The sequence below is a fragment of the Acipenser ruthenus genome, chromosome 44, assembly GCF_902713425.1.
Source record: "Acipenser ruthenus chromosome 44, fAciRut3.2 maternal haplotype, whole genome shotgun sequence".
NCBI lineage: Eukaryota > Metazoa > Chordata > Actinopteri > Acipenseriformes > Acipenseridae > Acipenser > Acipenser ruthenus.
In genome coordinates this window covers 775,001-792,500 of record NC_081232.1, presented here as the reverse complement: position 1 = coordinate 792,500, position 17,500 = coordinate 775,001, and the positions used below count along the sequence as shown (strand labels likewise).

The window sequence follows — 17,500 nt, the reverse complement described above, 5'->3', positions numbered from 1 at the left end:
TTGAAGCCTCTTCCGCAGACTTGGCATTTGTGATCCAAGGAATCCTTGTGCTTCCGCATGTGTCCCTTCAGAAACCAGGACTGGGTGAAGGCCTGGCCGCACACCTCGCATTTGAAAGCAGGAGGCAACGCGGCCAGGGGAGGGGGCAGTGGTGGCTGTGGAGCGGAGGCGATCATGGGCGTCTCGACGGCTGCTGGTTCTGCTAATCCGGCGAGATGTTCTCCTGCCACGTGCGCCACCAGGTCTTCCTCCAAGGCGGCGGAGAAGAAGCAGAGGCTGCACTTGTACGGGTTGTGGAGGATCCTCACGTGGCGTGCTAGCTCTGCAGCCGTACGGAACTTCCCCTTGCAGGACGTGCAGCGGAAGCCGGACAGAGTGAGGGGAGAGGGAGAGGGAGAGGGAGGAGATAGAACAGCCGGAGGCACTGGGGGAGGAGTTTCAATAGCTTTGGTAAGACTCTGTCCTCTCTGGCTGGCTCGTTCTACCAACTCCACGAGGATTGGGCTTCCATCGTTCGCTTTCATTCCTGGGTCCCCTGGCACGTCATCCCCAGTGTCGGGTCTGTGGGTCCTTAAATGGATCTTCAGGTTGCCCTTCTGGGCCGCTCGGTGGCCGCAATAGGGGCAAACAAAGGGCTTCTCTCCTGTGTGGATGCGCATGTGCAGCGAGAGGATGCTGTTGAAGCGAAAGCGCTTCCCACACACCCTGCACGGGTACTTCCGCGCCCTTCTGGGGTTGCCCTCGCTGTCCACAGAGTCTGCCACGCCCCCCTGGCCGTTGTGAAACTGCTGGAGATCCAATTCGTCATCAAAACTGGGGTCCCGGTCACCATCCAAGGACATGGCAGCTTCCAGAGCCCTGGGACTGAAACACGGGATGCCAAAGCCTAGAATCCCAGCAGGGACCGTGCTGCCTTCCTGCACCCCTAATGAGAGGGGCCCTGGCGGGCTGGGGCAGGAGTTCTGGAGCCCCAGAGCGAGGATCTCTTCCGGGTCAGGGCTGTCCAAGCTTGGGTCTTCATCTGGTTCCCCCAGGAGGAAAGCTGGGTGAGGGGGGAAGGGTTCCAGTGTCTCTCTGTCCTCAGGGGACATCGCCCCAGGGCTGCAGTCCTGCATGATCAGAGGAGAGGGAAGCGGCTCATCCGGGGAGAGAGCCTCCTGCTGTTTGGGAGGATGAAGTGCGTCGAGCTCAGGGAAAGCTGGGAGGCAGTCGGGGGAGTATGCAGATATTTCCATTCTCTGAAGAAAAGAAAGAGAAATCGAGAGTCTGGGATTATTCAGTGTGTGTACCCCCTCAGCCACATTGTAGTTACGCATTTATTTTGAGACAGTCTTTAATTACCTTATTTTTACAGGGTGTTAGCTGGCATAATCACAAGTGAAGCCAAACGAATCTAGAAATAAATGTGAATCTACAGGATTAGACAATGTTCTGCCTATTGTGGGGGCAATACAGTGAAACAGATGTCTAGTTTTTTGTTTTGTTTCTGAATACATGTTTACATAATTTGCTGTTGAGCACCAGCACCATTTCAAGAATGTGAATAACGTCTCAGCTGCGTTTGTTTGCTTAGTTTTATGATTGTGTTTTGTGCCTCTTATTTATTGTGTTTGATGTCGTTTGCTGAGACGGTGTGAGCCTCTTGCCAGGTCGTCCTTGGAAACGAGAATTTGTTTTCAATTGACTCATCTGGATAAATAAAGGATTCGACTGAATGATTGACTTAAAGGAGTGTTTTAAGTTTGTTTTAGGATAACGAGAATATTATACAGTAAAAGGTCTTTTGATCTAGAGAGCTGGTTAATACAACGTTACTATCCGTAAATCTACGTTATCTCCAGTGTCTTAAGACAAACGTAATAAAAACAGCTGCTACTGGTAATGATGATTTTATTCCCTTAGCTTGGCTAATTTTCTCCCCTATTCTCTTTTTCGGACAGAACTGAATGGGAGGCTGAGAATGTTCACGTCAGAGGCACTAAACTCCCCATTATAATGAAGTGACATACAGATATGGGCAAGTGGAGGAATATGGAATATATATCGGATCTATTGCGATTACTTACCGCAGAGATCCAGGTCACATGCTCCAACCCAGTGTGCTGATTGGATGAGATGTGTCACACGGGGCAGACGGTGTATGCAGTTTTCTAGACTGCCTTTACCCTCAGCAACATTCTCGTTCTGAAACAAAAAGCAGAATGGGTTCAAAAATCGAGAGCAACCGTTATTTCTCCATGTGGAAAACCCATTGAAATTCCAAACCAGTGTCGAGAGACAATATGAACACTGCAACCCCATTCACACAGCCTCGACATGGGAAAATTCATCAGGCTAACACATCATCATTTCAGGTCATTCAGAACATATAACTGCAAATCAGTTCTGCCAAATATATTTTTGTTTCATCCAAATGGGGTTTTAAATCGAATTAGTTAATGATCAAAAAAGCAATTGACTTCACAATATACAGTGCATGGCAGTCTACCAGAAGTTGCTAGAGATGCATGAATGTAAATTAGGTGGTAGAGAGCATAATATAAGGATGCGTTTTTGCAAAGTTATAAAAGCCTCAGTATTTATATAATTGGGAGCTTGGATTGCGTTAGAACACATCAAATAAATGTGGGACTGTAAGACCTTTCTGCATGTACAACTGTTCCATGTTTCCCATCTCTGCTATGCTTTATAATTTTACTTTCATTTTTTTCAAAAAGCTAGAAAATGAGAGGAGGCAGTTCAGCCCATCTATACTCCTCCGGTTCCCAGTAGCTGATTGATCTCAAAACTTTCTCCAGATCAAAGGATCCAAGTGATTCTGTCTCAACAACATAGCTAGGTATCCTATTCCATCCCCTCACCACTCTTTGTGTGAAGCAGTGTCTCCTTCCCTTTGACTTAACTTTATCTCCACTTAATTTCCAACTGTGTCCCTTGGTTCTGGTTCCTGTAAAACACTTTAACCCTGAATATAACTGACATCCACCCCGTCAAATGATTCTAAATTGTAAATGCGAAGCCCAAACAGCTGTGGTCAAAAGTTTTGCATCGCCCTATAGAATGAACTAATTTTGCTTCATAAAGTCGAACGAAACCAGCTGACTAATGTTCCATTAACATATTGAATTACACACCATATACTTAACACAAAACTGACAAAAATCAAAGCATTTCGAAATCTAACATGAAATACAGAACTACTAATACGGCTTCTGGTAGACTTCTGGTAGTTTCTTTATGATGTTAAATAAAAACAATTATGTTCATATAGTTTTTTTTTTTTTTATTGTCTCAATTCTAAAATTCTAGGGGATGCAAAACTTTTGGCCACAGCTGTAGAGCCGGGCACTGTACCAAAAAGCACCTGAGCAGGTTTTGACAATGAAACCACCAGATCACTGGCATGAAAACAACAAACTTGTGAGTGAGTTTTCTAAACAGTGTGGAGAACGTGTTCTCCTCTGACAGGATGGGCGAGAGCAGTTCCACTTCCTCACACACCCTTCCTGCAGGAGCACAGTCAGTTCCCAGGGAGCTCTCTACAGCTCCAGCACGGTAAAAGCAATTCGACATCAAGAAAAAGCCTGTACCAAACTGTCTTCAATGGAACTGCATGGATTGAGCTGCCACAGGTAGAACGACATCACAGAATGCTAAATATATTAGCAATCCCAGATGATCTTCAAAGACCATGGCACTAACTCTTTCTCTTCGGCTCTACCATCGTCAATCAATCAAACCCTTTATTTATCCACATTGAGAATAAATTCTCATTTCCAACGAGGAGCTGGCAAGAAGCTCACAGCACCACAGCAAACATCAAACACAAGAAATAAGAGGTGAAAAACACATAATCAACCACGAATCTCAGCAGCAGCTCAGCAGGCGCAGATGTCAGTCAGCAACGAGTCGACCCTGAGGCTAAAACGCAGCCTCAGATATGAACCGTTCTAATTTTAACGTTTGTTGAAACAGCTGCAATGGGACGGTATTGCCAAATAAACCCTTCTCAAATGATCTTTAAAAGACACTGCAATGGGGATGTAATAGATCTGTATGGAAGAATTTTCGAATGAGAGGAGTCCATTCTTAAAAATTAGCTCTTAAAGCAAACGAAGCTTAGAAAAAAAATAATCTCATCAATGACTTCCTTGTACATCCCGAGCAAAGTAGGTCTTAAATGTGCAGTTGAGAAAGAGACACAATATAGCACACGTGTGCTTTCATTTTAAAACAGGATATCTGTTAGGGGAAACACATGGTATGATGAAAGGGAAAACACAATTTGGAAGAGTTATGGAATTATTTTGCTAGTTAGAATCGCTTTTAAAGATCTCGGTGATTCTCAACAACATGACTAGGTAACCCATTCCCTCCCCTCACCACTCTCTGTGTGAAGAAGAGTCTCCTTCAGCAACATGACTAGGCAGCCCATTCCATCCCCTCACCACTCTCTGTGTGAAGAAGAGTCTCCTTCAGCAACATGACTAGGTAACCCATTCCCTCCCCTCACCACTCTCTGTGTGAAGAAGAGTCTCCTTCAGCAACATGACTAGGCAGCCCATTCCATCCCCTCACCACTCTCTGTATGAAGAAGAGTCTCCTTCAACAACATGACTAGGTAACCCATTCCATCCCCTCACCACTCTCTGTGTGAAGAAGAGTCTCCTTCAGCAACATGACTAGGTAACCCATTCCATCCCCTCACCACTCTCTGTGTGAAGAAGAGTCTCCTTCAGCAACATGACTAGATAACCCATTCCATCCCCTCACCACTCTCTGTGTGAAGAAGAGTCTCCTTCAGCAACATGACTAGGCAGCCCATTCCCTCCCCTCACCACTCTCTGTGTGAAGAAGAGTCTCCTTCAACAACATGACTAGGTAACCCATTCCATCCCCTCACCACTCTCTGTGTGAAGAAGAGTCTCCTTCAGCAACATGACTAGGTAACCCATTCCATCCCCTCACCACTCTCTGTGTGAAGAAGAGTCTCCTTCAGCAACATGACTAGGTAACCCATTCCATCCCCTCACCACTCTCTGTGTGAAGAAGAGTCTCATTCAGCAACATGACTAGGTAACCCATTCCATCCCCTCACCACTCTCTGTGTGAAGAAGAGTCTCCTTCCCGCTGTTCTACACTATCACTGCATTTCTAAATTATGATTTAAAAGACATTCAGAACTCCTCTAAATTCTTCTTTGTTTTAGGCTGCATAGATTCGGTTTAGTTTTGTATTAGGGACGTTGGTAGAACAAGGGTTGTTACAATAGTATAAAGATGCCATCGGAACATATTTATTTTTTGCTTGCAGTTGTCGCACAGAAAAGAAATCTCTAAACGTCCACACAGCAAGCTATCTCTTCAAAACATGCTAAGTGAAAAACTCAACAGGCAAACTGGTCAAGACATTCTAGAAAGAAAAGATGGCCACAAATGCAAGGCAGAGGAAACCCTGAATGCCGACCGAAAGCACCTGAATCCAGGCAGGTATGGTACGAACAAGTCTTTCCATGGGAATGGTCTAAACAAACTTGTGTCAATAACAGGGAACGATTCTGATGATGAGACACTGTTGTGCTTAAAGTTTGCTGAAGCATTATTATGATTTGTATACTGTGTGTGTACAGTAATAGTTATTTTTGGTAAAGGCCTATTCACACCGGACGCGATGCGATTTTTCCTGCGATAAAGACAACACTATCACACCACTCTCTTCTGATCGGTCAGTTCCCTACCTGTCGCGCGACAAAAAAACGCAAAAACAGACACCATCGCTTCAGTGTCACCCCATCGCATTGCAGGCAGTGTGACTGGTTCGTATCAAAACTACATGAATTACTAAATTTCTTTAAAAGGGGGTCATGCATGCATTATCTGTTCTTGCTTCACTATGACTCACCATGAACTTTAATAAGATGCAAACAGTAACTCATAACACAAAAAACATCCTTGCCCATTCTTGTCCCTTTGCCACTCACTACTTAACTTTAGTTTACAGTCCTATCTGTTATCATGCTTGATGCATTGCCATGTTGTTACTATTGAATATCAGAGTACACATTAAGAAACTCCTAGCCCCTCCATTCCCTCCCCCTCCTGTTTTGGCCAAGGTTGTCTTCACTGGGGATTCCAGCAGAGACAGAGACAGACAGGGAAGGAGAGAGAGAGGGGGGGGAGCACACGAGCGTGCTGGCAGACTGCTCTAACACTCCCAAACCTCGGAGCGCCTGGCCTGAGGTCAGTGCTAATTGTTTAAAGACTTCCAGAGGAAACAACGGCAAAGCATCCTACTAGTGCAGCCAGCGAGACCGCCCAGATTCACAGGGAGAGAAGTGCAGGCAGTGGGAACAGGGAGAAGCAGTTGCAAGCAAATAAAGATTAATTACAGTGGAAATGATTGCCCACTTTACTGTTAAAGGGATGCCACAGAGTTACATGCAGCGCACATCCCTCGACCAAGGTCTCAGATGCTTTTTCACATGGGGTTCGTTACATAAGAACATTTACGAACGAGAGGTCAGTCGGCCAATCTGAGCTTGTCTGGTTACTAGTAGCCAATTGATTTCAGGACTTCAAGTTCCCTCCATCTTTCTCCAATTAAATTCCAACTGTGCCCTCTAGTCCTGTACTGGAGGGAGCACCCTTTCCCTTAGGGGGGTGAGGGAGGGAGCAGTTCAGTCTCCATGCTTCAAGCCTGCCCTGGACTGGAGGGAGCACCCTTCCTCTTAGGGGGGTGAGGGAGGGAGCAGTTCAGTCTCCATGCTTCAAGCCTGCCCTGGACTGGAGGGAGCACCCTTCCTCTTAGGGGGGTGAGGGAGGGAGCAGTTCAGTGTCCATGCCTCAAGTCAGCCCTTGACTGGAGGGAGCACCCTTTCTCTTGAGGGGTGAGGGAGCAGTTCAGTCTCCATGTCTCAAGCCTGCCCTGGACTGGAGGGAGCACCCTTTCTCTTAGGGAGGTTAGGGAGGGAGCAGTTTAAGCTCCATGCCTCAAGCCTGCCCTGGACAGTGACAGCTTGCAGTATCAATTGTGCTGAATTGTGTGGTGGTTTTGTTATGTGGGTTGATGTCCACCGAGTGCAGAGTCACTCAAACCAGGAGGTGAAGGGCAAGTGTGTTAACCAGCCTGCAGAGTTCCTGCTGGGACCTCAATACAATGAGCAACACTGAACCGGAGAAATGAACTTCTGTTCCGAACAGCGAAGAGAGAACAAACTAACAAAGCCGTCCGGTTTCTCACAGCACTCAACGAAATGCCTCAGATTCACAGCATACCAGCTTTGCATTCATCTGACACACAGACTTTCCATGGCAGGAAAGGAAGCTGGCAAGTGTTACTCAAGACCGCAGCCTGCTGAAAAAAAACCTTTTACCTTTATTATAAAACAGCAAGATCTCAACTTCTGTTTCTTCCAACAGCACCCCCAAGCATGCTCTCTTTGCTGCTGCGTGTCCATGTACTGTTTTTACATGGGATTTCTGGTTAACATTAAAAATACCCCCACACACACAAACAACACAAAACTACCTGGCACAATTGGTTTAGTGTGGACTGAACTGCTCCCTCCCTCCCCTCAACCCCCCTGAGAGAAAGGGTGCTCCCTCCAGTCCAGGGCACACGTGAGGCATGGAGACTGAACTGCTCCCTCCCTCCCTCCCCTAACCCTCCTAAGAGAAAGGGTGCTCCCTCGAGTCCAGGAGTTAATTATATTAATCAGTACATTATTATTAAGACCAATACTTCTTCCAGCTGGGAACATCATGTAAAACAAATATCAGCCATTTTAATATAAGCCACAAACGGAATGTATATTGAATTAGTCAAGCTGGTTTTGTTTGGGCGAGTGGTGTTATTTTTTCTGTGTTTTTTTTTTTTGTTTGTTTGTTTTTTGGTGCAAAATTTGCCAAGCCCTGCCTGGTTTATTAAAAAGAAATTGAAACTATAACAATATCTACAAAGACACAGACCTGGGCTCTTTGTTCGAAGGCAGTCATTTGGGTGGCAGTGCCCTCTTTCTCTCTCCCGCTCCCCTCCCCCACTCGCTCATTCTGAACTGCGGCAGTCTCCTCATCTCTCTCTCCATCTGCACCCATCAGCCCTGCCAACTGGGGCACGGGCCAACTGGCCGCTTGCCAGGGAATGCTAATCACATCAGCTGGTGCCCACAGGCTGGCCAACCATCATCTTTCCAGGGGAAAGCACCCCAATCACAATCCAACAGGGAAGATGACAAAAAAAAAAAAAACTCCACTGGTACTAGATATTAGAACCAAACACTGTGTAAAAGCTAGGGTGCTGTATGTAGATTGAAATTCCAAACACTGTGTGTATTTTGTGTCTGTAATACAGAACACTGTATAATGTAGGTTCTTTAATCAGTACAAAACACTGTTTCCTACAGCAGTATAGCTGCTATTGTTTGTGAAACAGAAGAGTAGCTATTATTAGCAATATCAAACCATTGGTAACAGTATAGCCGCTACAGTTATTGCATATCCCCAATGGGGGATGAAGTGGGGGTGGATGTGCACTGACACAGCCATACGAAAGGATCACTTTAGAGATAACCTTGGGTAGCAAACTGGTTTGAAAAAACAGAAATGTTTGGTTGCCTTGGTCCACATTAAGAGTGTTTTAATACAGCTCTGGACAAAAGTTTTGCATCACCCCTATCGAATTAACTCATTATGTTTCATAAAGTCGAATGAAACCTGCTGAATAATGTTGCGTTAACGTATTGAATTACACACCGCTTTGTCGTTTTCCCATATACTTAATGAATATATATATTTTTTTAAATGTGACATTTCGAAATCTAACATGAAATACTACTGCACTGCTATTATGGCTTCCGGTAGACTTTTTTTTTTTTGCGATATCATTTTGTAGTTTCTTTGATTACATGATGTTAAATAAAATATGACAATTATGTTCATATGTAGATTTTCTTTTAAGTATGTCTCAATCCTAAGATTCTAGATGATGCTAATCATTTGGCCGCAGCTGCACATATACAGTGACCGCACTGACCGTAAATTAGGACAATAAGCAGAGTTGACATTATCAGGACTTCATCAATAATCTAACAAACCAAGCAACCACAGCTTAAGATCTCTGCTGAGTTCTTGTACATTCCTGTACACATTCTATTAGTAGTAGAAGCCACTTGAGAGTTGTGATGGGCACTCAAAACTGCATTCCTGTTTTTAAGAATCTTTGCGATCGTTATAAATATGTTTTACAGAATAAAATTCTGTAAAACAGAGCTGTATAAAATTCTGTTTTAGCTACCTGCTATAATTGTCTCCTTTTCTAATGTACCTGACTTACTCTTTGTCAAGCAGCTCTCTAAGTATACAGCAGTGAGCCCATTTATTACAACGCTCCGCTGCTTCTGTAGTTTTGATTTGTCGTGCATATGAAATGAAACCGCTGCAACTGAAAATCTTGGAAAACTGTCAAAATAGGCAAACTAGTGACTGTCTCATTTAATTGATGACTTTAACGGGCCACATGTGCAATTCATTTAAAATAGTAAGAGAAAATAGCCACACATGGTTAAATGCAGGAGACTTTTTAGAAGTTGTTTAAGATGCCTAATTAAAGCAAAAAGCAGTCTAACATTTTCACACACAAGTGCCTATTGTTTCTATATCACTGATTACTGACACAAAATGGAAATTCTCACAGCCAGAGGTTTTCATGCAGGCAGGTATATAAAGGAGATAAATGGCAGATCTTGAGGTATACAGAGCTCCTTTTTAATTTGAATACTTCCATTGCGTCTGTTAAGAATATTCCTCCATAGTTCTGCCTTGCCTGTGAACTTTTCAGAAAGCGGGCCTAGTTTGTTGACATTCCCCAAAAGCCTGGTTTAGCAGTAGGCACACCAGCTTCCTCCCACAATGAACACTGCTTGGCTGTGAAAGTAGGGTGGGCATGCCACTGCTACAGAGGTCAAGAACATCATTTTCCAAGCCTCTTATTGCTTTTTGTTTTTCAACTACTGCCATTTTGAGGCGCTAATTAGCATGGTTACCAAGAGCCAACCTGAGAATAAACATGGAGTACTACTAAATATCCTATCTCAAAGTCCAACAAAACTTTTTTTTTCCACATTTTGCTGTTTTTAAAGTTGGTTCTCAAAGCTTTTCCAAATCAAATACAGCAATATGTCAAGGACCATAAGTATAGACTACTACTGCATCACCTAGTAATACAATTAACCTGTAGGATCCCTGTTTACAAAGATTGTTACAGAACCCCCTGCAATGATTACTCTACCTTTGCTATATCCCTTGTGTTGTCCATATCACAGCGATTTCATTCTCAATATATTTGTTTTACTATTTTTCTTTTGCTCCCCTGACCGGAAAAAATAGAGAATTTTTCGTCTAAGCCTCGCCGCGTATCCAGTTCATGGTCCCACCTGCAACAGACACTGGTGATCGAAATGAGTGCTGTGCCGTGTGAACAGAAAACCAGCATTGTTGCAGGAGGGAGCGTGATCTGGATACACAGGGATCCTTAGAAGGCAAAGTTTATAATATAGTGTCTTTATAATATAACTGAGCCTCTCTACCCATGCAAAGGGCAATGACTGTGAGACAACACAATTGGACACTATAAAACCCGGAACTACAGCTTTTTTGAACTGATGTGTATATCTAAGAATGAAGTGTCATACACTGCCATTGCGTGATGTGTGCTGGGCAGAGCCTTGCTGTACTGCACATAGGGAAAAGCTGGCAGGACCACACTATACAGCATTATAAAACCATGCAGTCCTACAACAAGGAGGCTGTGTGGTCCAGTGGTTAAAGAAAAGGGCTTGTAACCAGGAGATCCCTGGTTCAAATCCCACCTCAGCCACTGACTCACTGTGTGACCCTGAGCAAGTCACTTAACCTCCTTGTAACAGGTCACAAAACACTACCCCACAAACCACTACCCCACAATCTGCAAAGGAGTGTCTTAACTATGCAAAAAATAAATAATACTATATAAATAATGATAATAACAATAATTAAATAAATACATAATCATATATATAAGGATTTTTCTACAGAGTTTAAAAATAACATCTTTAATAAAGAATTAAAAAAAAAAACAGCAGCCTGGTGCAATCTTGTCGTGGACCTCTCTATAAGTGAAATATCTAAGAAATAGTGTAACCATACGCAGTTATAGAAAATTCTGGGTTCTACCCAGCCCTTCAAGACAGCCTTCTAAGCTGCTGTCAGCCCCACCAGCAAGAGTCCCTTTGACTGTAAATTAAGGACAACCAGGGAATCATCTATATACACCTCTTTTGTAGAACCTTTGAACAGCTGCTCCCTTTTTTCTGTTTTTTAGTTTCACTGTACAGCTGAAAGCAAGCTTAAAAAAAGGATAGAAAGATCTCTGACGGGGGGGGGGCTGCTTGTTGCGTGGGTTTTGTCTCTGGTTGTAAATCGTGGTTTCAGCTCTTAGCCACGGCTGCTACAGCATGGCAGAGTTCCCTACAGCTTGAATTCATTTCCCTGGTTTCACCTTTCCCTGAACTTTCCTTCTCCCACCTGACACCCGTTTAGCTGAGGAAGCCAGTGGGGGGGAATATAAATCACAGGCTGATCCAACTAGTACAGGAGTCCAAATATCACTTCCATATCCATCAGCGTTAGCTTAAAAACCTCTTTGAACCACCCACCTTTATTTAAACGAAAGTGACAGCACTACTTATACAACTACAGCAGAACCTCGGAGTTCTGAACCCCTTGGGAATGGAGGATGTTCAGAAGTCTGAACTTTCTGTAACCCTGAAATGGAGTTTTTAATAAATGTGCACACACCCTCAATCTGGAGAATCACACAAGGATACAGCAAAGTGATGCAATACTCACTCTGTTATGGTTCTAAAGTCTTTAAAACCGGATTATTATGAATGGAAAAAGGCTACCACTGAAATCACTATTGTAGCAAAAACACAGATTTAAATGTCCATGAAAACCTGGGTTAACGTTGTGCGTGTTTTTTAACAAAGTGCATTTTCAGTCATGCGGCTGAAAAAAAAAACCTGTGCTTTGTTTAAAACTAAAATGTTCCTAGTAAAATTGCCTGCAGTTGCTTTGAAATCGGCCTGCTGGTGCAGTAATTTTGCCGTCTTCATGACCAGCATACTGCTTTAGGAGTGTCTATCACGTTGCATTGCACGCATGGTTTAGTGACTGCATAATTCCGGTTGACAGTGGGGTGTTTGGTAGAGCGGTCAGTTCAGTTTGGTGTTTGTAACTCTGAGGTTCTGCTGCATGTCTGTTTACATCAAGACACAATACTTTAATGTCATCAAGCAATTATCAAATATTTCTTAAGACTTTAAAACAATATTATTAGTAATCATGTTAGCGGCAATAATTATATAACATTAGAAGAACTGCCAGGGTTGGAAATACACAAAGTCTGTATGTCTTGAACATTAAATTATTTTCATATCTGTCTAAAGACATTTCATGTTCACTGAACCGGCCAAGCAGAATAAAGGGGCATTCTAATCCTTCAATTGTATAGCCCATTATATTGGAACTTTTACACAATTACACGTAACAGGAAAAGAAGCCTATAGGGAATCTTCGGAAAGTTTTCTACACAGAACGTGCTTAATTTATGTGATACATTTCAACAGTGAAACACGCATGCTAAAAACACTGGAACGTAATGAAGTTTAAGAACAAATACGCCTCTTTAGCTTAAAAAGAAGGTGGTTTTCACTCTCCTTCCCTCTGTCCTAAGTCTGTCGCCACTTAATTTGCAACTGTGTCCTGTAGTCCTGGGGTCTGTGCTGAGTTTAAAGTATTGGTATGGGTTAACTTTGTCAACTCCTTTTAAGATTTTAAAGACTTTAGTCGTGTCCTCCCTGATTCAAATCTAAGAAAAGGACTAAACAGCACAAGCTAGGATTATGTTTTCATTTTAATATTACTCTCACGGTCTCTCAAATACCTCAAAAATAAAACCAAAATCACACCAAACAAAGGGGGAAAAGCAAATGCTTCAGCTGTGCGTTAGATCGCTGTACACAGATACACACAACTTGTTTCCTGTTTGTTTGATAATGTACCAACTTACACTAGAAATAAGCAGACATGTTTTGGAATTCAAGAAAAACAAAAAAATCCACTTTTTTTTATTTTAAAGTGCCTTAAAAAAATGCTCAGCGTGCAAAATATTTGTCAAGTGCAATTCTGTACATCACACAAGAGAAAATCAATTGAGCACACAAAAGAAATATATTCAAATAAATAACAGCTCGCCGTCAATCGAGTTTAGCGGCCAGCGGCTCTATGTGCATTCGTTTATGGAAATCAATTTAAATAATCGAATGCAATGCGACAGTGGCTTGTGCTAACCCTTCATACCGCTGCCTCGCTGGTTTTAACAGTCGAGGAGTTAGAACAAAAGATTACAAAAATGTGGCTTGATGGTGGCCCTCATTTTGTATCCCGTTGTCTACTTGTTACCCCCCCCCCCCCCCCCCCCCCTCTCTCTCCCTCTGCATCGCTGGCGGCATGGTCACAAAATACCCGCCAGTGTTAGAAAGAGTAATTTAGGAAATATACACAATTGCCCTGCACGGCTACACGGGTATTCTGTATAACGAATATAGTACGACTACAACGAGACCGAGCAAGTTGTGCTGGAAGGGTACAATATAGGTAATGTTAGGTCACTAACTGCAAGAACTACCGTGCTAAATCCCCTACAGAAAGTACTTCTGTTCGGCAAATGTTCAAAACGCTACAGTCCTTTACGCTCCCTTTAAAAAAACAGGATAATACACTGAAAATAATAATAATAATAATAATAATAACAATAATAATAATAATAATAATAATAATAATAATAATAATAATAATAATAATAATAATGCAAAGACGAATGCCTATGTAGTAGTTGAATAAATGCACACCATCCATTTATAGTTTCTCCCCTTAAGACAAAGTTCAGCCTTTTTTTTTCTTTAAAATCAAGTTCTCCGGTTCCGGACATCTTTCTTGTCTTAGGAACTCAAATCTCTCTACTTCAAATGTGTAGGGGGAGCCCCATTGCTGTTCTTTCTGCGGAGTTAGGATTGTGCAATTGCATCTACAGCCCCCGTGCCTGTGTCCTCTCTTATCTAACCCTGCTACTACTATTACACAGACGAAAAGAAAAAAAAAAAGTGTGTGTGTGTGTGTGTGCGTGTGCGTGTGTGTGCGTGTCTGTGTGCCTGCACAATATTAAAACCGCCGGCTGTATAGCTAGCTGAAGATGATCCCTACAAAAAGCTAAATAAGACGAAAAGGACGAAGGAATGTAAAGAAAGAAACACAAACGCGATAAGGAAGAATCCCTCCGGGTGTTAGTGGAAATTAGGTACATATTAGTTAAATGAAAAATCATTTAAAAAAAAAAAATTGCAATGAAAAAGTAACATTGGTACTCACAGCACTACAGCGACCGAAGAGATTAGCAATGGGACACGTCATGATTACGTTTCAGTTGAATTAAATACATTACGAGGGGGGAAATAGAAAGCTCTTTAGTTCGGTGTACTTGCCCCCCCCCCCCCCCCCCGTCCCTTCACCTCCCTCCCCTCTCTGTCTCTCACGCATTTTTTCAACGATATTGTGTTGATAGAGAGAGGGAGAGGAGTGAAGGAGGGGGGGGGGGGGCAAACGCAATTATCATCCAGCAAGCACCGTGTTTAAAGCATTTATAATGCAAGGCGATCCATCTTCCTTTCTCTCTCTCTCAATTCAGTATTAATACACAGCAATGCCGCTGCCAGCCACCCCTTGATCTGGTGCTGTGATCTGCATTATAACAGTCCGTGCATTGTTCAGATATGTTTCAGCTCACTGCGAAATGAGAGGAGCTCCCGGGAGAGGAAAAAATGAGCAGTTCTAATAGAAAAAATGTTATTTAACCATTGATTTAGTTATTTCTTATTTTCAATTGTAGTCGTGTTGTTTGCCACAGAAAACAGAATTATATCAACCTTATTTAAGAGAACTGTATTCAGATGCATATTGTGTTGGGGTTTTCAGTGAGCTCCATGTTACCGTCCATGTTCAAATGCATTATTACAAAAAATAACACTTTCTTAACTTTGAACTTTTGAAAAGTTCCTGGAAACTCCATTATTTGACAGGGAGAGAATATACAGGGGTGTGCAAGTGTATTAGAACACGTCAATATTTGTCATTTATATCCTTTATATACCTACCTGCATGCAAACCTCAGGGTGTGAGAATTTCAATTTCCGCTCAGTAATTAGTGGTTTGATTTCATATGCACAACCAATCAAAACTACAGAAGCAACGGGGTGCTCTAATACATTTGCACACGACTGTATCCAAACTTATATTGACTTTGGGTTGCCACCTTTCTGGGTTTGACCTGGACAGTCTGGGAATTGGCATCTGTGTCTGGCAGGATTTAACAAGCCCGGATGTCCGGTTTTTAAGTGGAACGCATAAGAAACACCAACCTTTCTGTTTTCTATTTTCTTTGACATACATTAGTTGCTTAAAGAATTTCCACTATCTTATAAAAAATGTACTGTTTAGTATTGATGTGTACATTCTACTTTGTTCCCAGTATTTGAATAATGTTGAGGACAGAGAATTGTGAGGGTCTGGAACCAACTTCCCAGTAATGTTGTTGAAGCTGACACCCTGGGATCCTTCAAGAAGCTGCTTGATGAGATTCTGGGATCAATAAGCTACTAACAACTAAACGAGCAAGATGCCCGAATGGCCTCCTCTCGTTTGTAAACTTTCTTATGTTCTTATGAAATCCTCTAGCTTTAAACTTTAAATGGTTCTTACTGAAATGTAACATATTTGTAGTCTACAATACACTATAAACTACACTACTAGGAGGCTGTGTGGTCCAGTGGTTAAAGAAAAGGGCTTGTAAGCAGAACGTCCCCGGTTCAAATCCCACCTCAGCCACTGACTCATTGTGTGACCCTGAGCAAGTCACTTAACCTCCTTGTGCTCCGTCTTTCGGGTGAGACGTAATTGTAAGTGACTCTGCAGCTGATGCATGGTTCACACACCCTAGTCTCTGTAAGTCGCCTTGGATAAAGGCGTCTGCTAAATAAACAAATAATAATTAATTAACTACTAGATTATGCAAATCACCAGGGATCTATTTAACTTTGAAAAGTTGATGACCATGGTGTTTTTTACAGTATGGTCTTTGTGCTAGTGTTGGGGTGAGCAAAGCCATAGCCAGCTATGAGGCACGGGCCTCTCTTAAAATCATACTAAGAATTATTAATTTCCTTTTACACATTGCTTTGCCTCGAAATAAAATTTCTGAGCATATAACACTCAGAATTAAACCCAAAAAACAGAAACTCTAAATATCCAATCCAGTGTATTTAGAAGCATTTGACTTTTGCATTTGAAGTAAGTAGGATATTTCAAGGTTTATTTCAGACAGTGTGTCATTGACACAGGTAGTTGAGTTGAGTGTCGAGTTCATTGGGCTGCGGTTTGCATGGAGCCTCGCAGCTGGCCAATCACATTAGTAGAAGTCAAATGCATATTCATGAGTATAGATCAGAACACAACCAAACAGTCAATCAAATCGACTGGTCAACCGAACAGCTAGACCTGCAACCCTCATTGGTTATGATGTGCTTACAACTCACACAGCTAAACTCTCTCCGTCTTGTCAACCCGCTTAAGCTCATTTTATTGATGAATGTGATATTATAATGAACAGGGAGTTAAATCAAGTATCTTAAATTATAATTAATATCACACAAAAACTTTAGCAAACAGTTCTCGGTATTTGGATAATGACATCACTGTTAAAATTCACGTTTGAGCGATAAGGATTTCAAACTTAAGCATAGTGTCTACAACAAATACAGAGGCCAAGTGCCTCTGTGATTTTTCATGGCTGGCTACGGCCTTGGTGAGGGTTTGGGTTTAGGGTTTCGGTTTAGGGTTAGGGTTAGGGGTTAGGGTTAGGGTTAGGGTTAGGGTTAGGGTTAGGTTTAGGGTTAGGGTTAGGCTAAAGAGGCATATCTATGTTTAAACTACATTCCATTCCAATACGTTTAGCTTTTCCCTTTGTATAAAACTCTGCAAAGGTTCCCTATTGGCCTCTTTCCTGGCATGTGTAATTGTGTAAAAATGCAAATTAAATGGGCTGTGCGATTAACATGAAGAGTTAGAAGGCTCATTAATAGGAACACTTCACTTAAAACATATGGTGAGGCAAGAATAGGGCGAAGCATGGAGAGACACACACACAGTGGGAGTCTGGGAAGTGCATGGAACAGTACAATAGGACATAAGAACGTTTACAAACGAGAGGAGGCCATTCGGTCCATCTAAGCCAGTCCAGTTCCTAATAGGTGATTGATCTCAGAACTCTGTCAAGTCGGGTCTTAAAGGATCCCAGTGATTTTGCCTCAACAACATGACTAGACTGCCCATCCCATCCCCTCACCACCTTCATG

The 17,500-nt window shown here is 42.5% G+C and overlaps 1 protein-coding gene across 5 annotated transcripts in view; it reads right to left on the bottom strand.

Annotated features, from left to right (window-relative positions):
• Positions 1 to 17,500, bottom strand: part of LOC117398836 (zinc finger protein 536-like) — a 27,859-nt gene that overhangs the window by 8,685 nt on the left and 1,674 nt on the right. The window contains exons 1-4 of one of the 5 annotated variants that reach the window (XM_033997922.3): positions 14,463 to 14,588; positions 2,067 to 2,184; positions 1,342 to 1,393; positions 1 to 1,238 (exon numbers count right to left, since the gene is read on the bottom strand). The exon at positions 1 to 1,238 is cut by the window's left edge and continues 755 nt beyond it. In XM_033997922.3, coding sequence (XP_033853813.3) covers positions 1 to 1,235 — 1,235 coding nt within the window. In that variant the 5' untranslated portion in view covers positions 1,236 to 1,238; positions 1,342 to 1,393; positions 2,067 to 2,184; positions 14,463 to 14,588. Of the gene's footprint in view, positions 1,239 to 1,341; positions 1,394 to 2,066; positions 2,185 to 7,967; positions 8,068 to 14,462; positions 14,589 to 17,500 lie in introns of those variants that run through there. The other 4 variants (XM_059012401.1, XM_033997919.3, XM_033997920.3 and 1 more) reach the window with 4 other exon arrangements.